We start from the raw sequence: 9,133 nt of genomic DNA on the forward strand, positions 1-9,133 counted from the left end.
CTGCGCATGCCCACGCAGGAGACGACAGGCGTGCCGCTGCGGTGCTGTTTGTTTATTTTACAGTAAAGACAGTGAAAATCGCCGCGCTGCTGTGAGCTTAAAGCTCATATCTGAGAGCGAAAAGTGACTAAATTGTCACAGCGAACCTATTCATTTTTCAAGTATCAAAGTCTCAGTGAGTTCTAGGATATTCTACGTGTACACTGCACCAAATATTAAAAAAAAATTTAAAAAGAGATGTGTTCCTCTGTACTTGATCAGATATTATTTATGTTATTCATACCATGACTTCCTGTCATAAGGCTTTCTTTTGTTACCCCTAGCAAACCAATGTTTTGAACAGCATGGCTTTGTGATCAAAGCCACAATTAACTGTTCCTGAGAGATGCATAGAATACATATAAGCATAGAAAAAAACATTAGTCTTGGGGTTTATTTGTATGCTACATATGCTGGCTTTATTTTGTGAAATTGCTTTATGTTTAACATTAATATCTGTCATTGCTACATATATAAGTTTAAGTATTTAACATTTTTTCAGATGCAGAGTTAAACTGGAGACAATGAGTCATGTCTCAATCTGGGACTGTGATAAATGACCTTTGGTTGGGGGTAAATTAAATGGGCTACACAGAGAGATCATTTAATTGTATCTACTCACATTTACTTTATGTCTCCAGCTATTTTCAGTTATGGTGGATCAAACTATAATCATTAAACAAAAGCTATGATTTCAAATAATTGATTAAAAATAACTGGGACACTTAAACACTAGTTTTTCCAGGAAGATCTTTTCTGGTTCTGCATACAAATAAACATTTATTTCCTGTTGCATGCCACTAGTTTCTACCTTGCAGAGGCGACCGTGGCTCAGGGGGTTGGGAATCGCATCTGTAACCGGAAGGTCGCCGGTTCGATCCCTGGGCTCTCTGTCCTGGTCGTTGTGTCCTTGGGCAAGACCCTTTACCCTACTTGCCTACTGGTGTTGGCTAGAGGGGCCGATGGCGAGATATGGCAGCCTCGCTTCTGTCAGTCTGCCCCAGGGCAGCTGTGGCTACAACTGTAGCTGCCTCCACCAGTGTGTGAATGAATAGTGGCATTGTAAAGCGCTTTGGGTGCCTTGAAAAGCGCTATATAAATCCAATCCACTATTATTGTAAATGCATGACCAATCATGTCCCAGTCAGCTTTAACATGAAGCTAATTCCCACTATTAACAGAGCAGTGTTTTAGTGATGTTTTTCTCAGTTGTTTTGATTCATATGAATAGTTTTACCCTCCCAAATTAGACATCATCAATTGTGTAAGTCAGGTGATCTAAATGACAAAAATCAATCAATATGCTAACAACTCAAATGTGTATTGTAAAACATTTTACAGTAGTAACAATATACTTTTCCTAAAACAGCTCATACATGCAGCATAGCACTATGTATATATAAACTGCAAAAGACCATAACTCATCTCAAATCTGTGATTCATGTGCCAAAATCAAGATTTTTGCATGAGCGTATAAGTCTGTGCAGCCAAAATAAAAAATTCCTTTGGCACAGTGCAAACCAGGGGGGTGGGAACGGTTAGCTATTTTGTCACAATGACTCTTGAAGTGTGTTACTCATTGTCTAATTTCCTAAGAGTTTTGTTCTGCAACGCTTCACTGACATTGAACTCCTGCTGTGCCACACTATTAATTTTCTGAGTATAACAGACTGACATTTTGTAGTAGTTATGAAATGTTGCATTCAAAAGCAAGGTTGGAAAGGAAAAAAAAAATTAGCTTTCATGTCAAAAAGAACGTTTTCACAGGACTCAATGCAATTCTGTGAATAACTAAGGAGATTTTTATTGCTTCTTTTAGTGCTGCTAATCAAATACAAATACTGTACACTCTATGATCATCAGAAAGTGTGAGCATCTTTATAAAAGAAGAAGTTTGAGCACATTCAGCTGTGTGCTAACCCAAAGCCAAGGAGGAAAGAGATCAACAATGACCTTGGAGAAGCAGGAAGGGTTATTTATTATTATTATTATTATCATTATTATTATTATTATTATTATTATTAACCTTTATTTAACCGGGGGAAAAAACTCTTGAGACTAAAAATGTCCTGGCCAAGCAGGACAGCAGTGCCATCACAGTTTCCATAAATTAATAGCACATACACAAACAAATCCATACACCAGCTAAGTGTGTATGGATACATGATCCTAAACACACCAACAAATCTAACAAAGAAATCTGAAAAAGAAACAAATCAAGATGTCCCAGACAAGTCCTCAACCTGGCTGAAGTCCTGTGGCACAACCTTAAAGGAGCTGAGCATAAACAGTTGCCAAGAAAATCTTAATGAACTGAAGCAATATTAAAAATGATGTGGGCCAGAATTCCTCCATAACAGTGTGAAAATTGATACAGTCATACAGAAAACAATCATCTCGAGTTATTAATACTAAAGGTGGTTTTACAATAACAGGCCATACTTAGCTTTTCATAGAAATCCTGGTAAAACCTTTTTACATGGATGGAAACGACAGACACAGTAAGAAAAAGACAGAAATTGTACAGAGCACAGAACAAAATCCTAATGATCTGCAACATGTAAGGCATGGCTGTCGACACAAAGCCTACTGTGTACAATAGTACGTTATAGTAACAACTGGAAATTGAGGGTGATCCTGACGCTTGCCTGGGCAGCAGATTTTCATCCACGATCTTTTCTCCTACATCTTCCTTTATACTGTTGTGCTCTGTTTTTACTTTCCTTTACATTGCTATATCATCACATATCCTTATTCTTATGGGCAGGCTGTTGCCTGCATTAAATGTTTATCTTAGCAGCTCCTCCAACACCACAAATTACTGTAACTCTGCTGCGCTCAAGCTCTATAAAAATGCTTTACAGTCTTCATACTCATGACTTCTAATGTGCGTGTTTGGCAGGTTTTGACAAATAAACAGGCTATTCTGAATATGATGACTCACACAATGCGATAGTGCTGCATTAATTTGGACGATTAAAGTATTGAACTGATATAAATGTCTGTTTCGCTCACAGAGACATAAGCAGGCTGTAACTCTTCACACTGTAAACAATTGCACTTAGTCATTTGCCTTATTATTTATTATGAGCACATGTTTAGGGGGATTTTACATATTTTGAAAACTTCAGCAGAAATATTCGAAAGCAACTCGATCAAAAGAATATATAGAAACTTGCAGATGATGTTTGAAGCACACAGTGCTGTTAGGCCAGCATTACACTGAACGAGAGAACGATGTGTCCTTTACATTATATGCAAATATAATGGCAGAATAAAGCAGAATGCAGAACCACGTGTTCTTGAAGAGTATTTCTTTGAGTACAATACAATAAAAAACACAACAGCAGTCAGCTATCATCACAACATTAATAGTCTGTAATAGCAGCTACTCAGTGTCAGTCAACATATGCAGCACACAATTATTATGGAATTAGAAGGTGAAGAATACACCTACACAGTCCACTATTGTTCTGAAAGAATATGCATTTTTACAACCCTGGTTTTATACAGCATCAAAGTAATTCTGTGACTGAGCGGGTAAAATTTCACTTTGACAGTTAAAACATTTTGGAGGTTAATAGTGTTTTGTTTCATGAATGAACTGTTGTGGAAAGTGCATGTTCAGTACTGAGAAATCTAAAAAGGGGGCCAAGAAACGTGCCAAAGCAGCTGAGAGCAAACATAAAAGAAATGGTCTAACATGAACAGAAAGCTTTTCAAATGTCACGTTCTGTACCTTTAATCTGCAACTGCTGTAACAGCGAGCTTGACCTTTTATGGGTTTCGCTGCCTTGGAAGAAAGGAAAGCCTATTTAATGAATGTTTCGTAGATATTTTAGGCTGAGTAGAAAGTGTTTACATGTAAAATGTTTAACCTTAATGAGATTATGTTTATAATTTAAAAAAAAAACACTTTGCAGAAATGAAAGTTCTTAATGATAAGAAAAACAAACAGTAAGACTTTTTCTTGTCATGAATTTTCATTGAAGCTCTCCTGCTGGCTTCATTCTTGGTATATATTTGTGGCTCATGCTTTATGCTTACAGTTTTTCTCAGTCACTTTGGTGCTTTTCTCAGATCAAAATGAAAATTCTCAAAACTATTAATGCAACCTCCGCAACTTTTAGTCATTTGTGCAATTTCTCCTTCCTCTGAACAAATTGCAAATGCTCTTGGACATGTATCAGGTGCTTTCATACAATTCTCTGCCATCGACAACATTATCATTTGCTTATGTCATGTCAGTCAAAATGAACTATACTTTTGGATGCTAAATAGTAGTTTCCAATAAAACTAATAGTCTTTATTTCATTGCTTGAGTCATTACATATAAAATTGGTGAATTCGTTTTCAAATGCTGTCAAGCAAATGCTATACCTTTTTTTCATTATTTTTTCCTGTCCTTGAAATTGAACAATTTCTCTCATGCCATACTCCCTGAGAATGAGAGGGGTGGATGTCAACTCAACAAGTATTTTGTTGTGTGGGATAATGTCCCTTTTCACTACTCACATCTGGTCAGACAGTGGTTTGCAGCACATGACAGAATACCTGTTGAATATCTCCCTCCCTACTCCCCATTCCTTAATCCGACGGAGGAGTTTTTGTCTGCCTGGAGGTGGAAGGTTTATGACCGGCACTCACATGCACAAATGGCCATGGATGCAGCATGTGACGACATCACAGCAGAGTCATGCAGAGGGTGGATTCACCACTCCAGGAGATACTTTCCTCGCTGCATTGCAAGGGATGATATGCGTTGTGATGTAGATGAGAATATGTGGCCAGACAGACAGGAACGTCTGAATGTGCCAGAATGATTTACGTATGTTCAGTTACAATATGTACTGTTATATTGTTCGCATTTGTGCACAGCTCTACCAAAAGGGTGTTTCTCACGTTTTTTCTAAATACGTGACTGTAGAGTATTTTTCTTTTGCACAATGTTGTAGAATTACAAAAATCCTACACAGTAAAAATGTGAAACATACGTATTCAGTGTCTTGTACTCACTTACTTCCATAACTACAGGAATGTCTAACTTTACTGTATATTTTACTGTACATGGCTGTGCAAAAAATGTATAGTGCTCTCTTGAGCATTTTTAGGTAGTGTCACCGAGTTCTGACCTTTTTTTGCATTGGAAGACACTGAGAGACTACTGTACACTGTCCTAATGAAAACATGACAAAGCCATTTGATTATCTTGTTCATCAAGATGGTGTCAAGACTTCTCATTTTGATGACACTGACAGTTTCATCGACATGAATACTTGCTTTTGAGGAATGGATCATCGATTTTGAGCAAGTGACCTGCTTTTGCAGGTTATCCACTAGGTTTTGCAGTTTGCACTAATTGTTTTGAGAACTACACTAACTGCTGTGCAAATGTTAATAGTGATGTGAGAAAAGCACCAAAGCGACTGAGAAAAACTGTAAAATAAAATATTTCTCACATCCATTTTAAATACTGTAAGTTCCACAATGATAAATTAATCCATTCACTGCCGGTCCGTATCTCTGCCCTGCACACTTGGCCCATGTAAATCTGTTCATTGCGTGAGGATCCTATTAAGTTCCACAGTGTTATTCCATTATTGTTATCTACTTCCGACTGTTAACAGCAAAAGCTAGGTGATGATGTGACATGTATTTTTTCCATTTGTACCGTTGCCTTGGCCTTGATAAGAGTGTAAGCATGCCAGTGTCAAAAAAGGGAAGTGGGAGGGTTCAGAGGGCAGCAGGGAACCTGATGGCAGAATTGTCATTAGGACAAGCTGGCGCTCGAGACCAGGAATCTGACACCACCTTCTCACAAATGCTACCACTTGGAGTGGCGTCTCATCCTGAGTGATGGCCTACAAGACTCCAGGCTCTGACACCTCTTTATCACTCTGGTATGGAAGCAGGCAGAGTGAGGCCCGCCAGGCATGTGGCGCTAGAGGGACGGGGATTACGGCTGACTGATGGGGAGTGCGGTGATTACCTGACAATGAAATATGTTGCACAAGCTCAAAAACTGCTCAGTGAACATATTTGTTTTCAGATATTTTATTTATTTTTTCCCAACCGTATTAGCATTTATGTCGAAAGCCAAAGAGCAAGATATGAATGGTTGGTATAAAGCATGATTTCACAGCAGTCGACTGCAAGATTAAGCAAGAGAAATAACATTTTTCAGACAAGAAGCCCCCGAAGAGCTCCAACATACCGTAAAATCCTCTCCTGGTCAAAAGCCATCGAAAATACATTTTCTGCAAGTATGGCAAGCAAATAGGAGAAAAAATGCCAGTCTTTAAATCATCTGGCTGGCTCCAACATGCCACAGGGCAAAGAAGTAAATTATGTCATTTAGAAATTTGTGGCTGAATATCTCAATATAAAGCATTTCAGCAGGATTGCTATTCAAATAACACATAAGGCTTTTCATAATTTAAAAAAATACGCATTACAGTTTATGTAGTGCATAAAATATGTATAAATTATTGAAATAAATATAGATATTGAAGAAAATGTGGAGACTTACAAAGGAAGTTTTTTGTTTAATTTCTCTAAGAATCCCAAAATATTCAGAAGGTTATTGCTGTTATCTGCATTATTTAGCTTTTTGGCTCACTCCTCATGATGTGGCATGAGACGGGAACAACATTTATACTTTGATTTTCAGATATTTGCTGTCAGACAATCATTTCCTCTCTCTTGTTTTGACTAATAGATGTTTGTGGTTAATGATTTGCAGCATTATATCGAAAGGCTTATAGTCTACATTAATATAAGGATTATTGATTTATCTTTATACAATTGCAAATTTACATCATGTGTTCATTTCTAATTTACAACTAAGTCCTGACCTGTGCTTTTTACACACCAATGCATAAGATCTTAGATAGATAGATAGATAGATAGATAGATAGATAGATAGATAGATAGATAGATAGATAGATAGATAGATAGATAGATAGATAGATAGATAGATAGATAGATAGATAGATAGATAGATAGATAGATAGATAGATAGATAGATAGATAGATAGATAGATAGATAGATAGATAGATAGATAGATAGAGATGTTTCTAAGATGATGACTTTTAGATCCATCACAACACAGTCTTAGTAATAAGTAATACTCTGAGGACTATCTGCAGCCACACTCTGCCACCACCATTCCTTCATACTTGTGGTTGAAAGTAATCGCACCATTATCGTGATAAAGTAGTGAGATTGGCTCCAACTTTGTGGGTACACAGCAGGCACGCGGTGCTCTATCTGGATTCTTTATACTCAGCAGCGTCTGCACTATGGCATGTTTGGTGGGGGAGACCTCAGAAGTCATAGGCGGGTTGCATACGCCATTGCACTTGTACGCTTCGTAGCCCAGAGGTTGGATGATCCATGAATCCCAGCCAATGTCTTTAAAATCCACAAAGAGAGGTGTTCTTTTGCATGACTCGCTCTTAACATTGCGACGGATTCGAGGAGGTGCGTCATAGATAAGGTTGGACCGCGGTCGCATGAGAGACTGCTGGTTTAGCTCGTCCTGTTTAGCATGGCTGTTCTTGTGATTAACATGCTCCCAGAAGGGTTCTTGGCCCCTGCCCATGTTCTCAGGAAGGTCATTCTCGTGGTTAATCATTTGGATGAGCTCTTGTTTGTCCTGTTTGCGGTCTCTGCTCTGATCATCTGAGAACACAATCATTATTGTATTTTGTTTCCCGTCCAAGCTCCTGTCAATGTCCACCAAGGTTTCTGCCTCCTCTGTGGCCTCTTGTGTGGCCCCTTCATCCTCTGACCCCATACATGCAAGATGAACCTCGAGTCTGTGAGTTGCACACCCTGACTTCCACCAGAGTGTAACCACATGCGTCAGTTCAAATGACACCCAGCTATTATCTTTTGCATGGATATGCTTTGTCACCAGTTCCTCCAGATCCTTCATCTCCAACACCTCCTCTTTACCCCTCCTTCTTCCTTCTTTCCCCACCTCTTTAGTCCAAACAACTCCCTCATGTATTTTGTAAATTGTCACCTTGCAATCAAAGCCAGCAGATGGTCTTTGGGCCTTCCAGACCAAAGTGAAAAGTCGAAGTTCAGCTAATGTTATTCGTTCGTGGTGAGGCAAGGAGATATTAAACAGCAAGGGATATATCCTTATACCCCTGGGTGTTATACCGTAGGGGGATGAATCTGAAATTAAAGGATGAAAAAGCGTGCTTCAAACTTTTTGTATGAATGTGCGTGATCAGACTTAAGGCACTCTCACTCATAAACTGTCAGGATGAAATAAAACAATGATAATTAGCATTTACAGTACATCACTTTCTCCTCCATAAGTCAAACTGTTGAATAATTTAAATTCCTGAACACAACATTAAACGTGACAAGAGTGTGCAGAAAGAAAAAATGTAAGTGGTAATATTTAGAAGCTTGTACCTTCATTATTGAAGCTGCGCACAATGTTGGCTGATGGCACAGCAGTCCGGTCATTAGCAAATCGGTTGTACAGCTCAAGCATGTACTCTGGCGGCTCTTTGTGAGCAGCAATTTGCCGGGTCTGGGGCCTCAGCTTTGTGAGGTTCAGCGTAGACAGAAACTGGCTTAGAAAGTCCCGTGCATCAACCAGTGGATTATCAACCACAACACTACCAAGTGATGCCCTGTGATGGTTCTCAGCGGGGTTGATAGGACTGCTCAAGCTCAGATGAATGATCACCAGAAGCAAGTAGATAAACCCAAGGTTGGAGAAAAGTGAAGTGATCATGGCTGAATGGAGGAAATGCTTAATTCCAAAGAGTAGACATCAGAAAGGAAGATGAGAGCCTTTGGAGAAAACACCTTGTTCCAGAGGTTTCTCTGTTAAAGGCCAACAGGTTGCAGTTGGGGACAAAGGGAAAACAGCTTTGCCCTTGTTGAGCTGGTGGTTAGGTTCTGAGGGCAGGGCTGTGCTGACCAATGTGCTGTGCATGTTTGGAGATCGCTAAAGCATGGGCTGCCCTCTCTCTCTGCACAAGGATCTTATGACATTTAGTCCACTGATATTCTCATTTACATGCAGTGAATTTAGGCCAAAAAAAGTTGTAAAATCAGAGCAGA

General features: G+C 39.0%; 1 protein-coding gene across 1 annotated transcript; it reads right to left on the minus strand.

Moving 5' to 3' along the window:
* Nucleotides 1-6,077: 6,077 nt before the first annotated feature.
* On the minus strand, nt 6,078-8,933 carry LOC101480225 (bone morphogenetic protein 10-like). Its single transcript, XM_004538070.4, has 2 exons — nt 8,474-8,933; nt 6,078-8,227 (listed from the first exon to the last, which is right to left on the minus strand). Exons 1-2 carry the CDS (start codon nt 8,799-8,801, stop codon nt 7,179-7,181), a joined length of 1,377 nt encoding a protein of 458 aa, XP_004538127.1. The 5' UTR covers nt 8,802-8,933; the 3' UTR covers nt 6,078-7,178.
* Between the last annotated feature and the right edge of the window lie 200 nt (nt 8,934-9,133).

Source organism: Maylandia zebra, linkage group LG7 (genome assembly GCF_041146795.1).
Source record: "Maylandia zebra isolate NMK-2024a linkage group LG7, Mzebra_GT3a, whole genome shotgun sequence".
NCBI classification, from domain to species: domain Eukaryota; kingdom Metazoa; phylum Chordata; class Actinopteri; order Cichliformes; family Cichlidae; genus Maylandia; species Maylandia zebra.

What these genes read in the sequence shown, in the direction of transcription:
- LOC101480225 (XM_004538070.4), bottom strand. Translation starts at nt 8,801, where the DNA reads ATGATCACTTCACTTTTCTCCAACCTTGGGTTTATCTACTTGCTTCTG. An exon ending in GCGCAGCTTCAATAATGAAG is followed by an intron (nt 8,228 to 8,473) that starts GTACAAGCTTCT and finishes CTTTAATTTCAG; the next exon opens with ATTCATCCCCCTACGGTATA.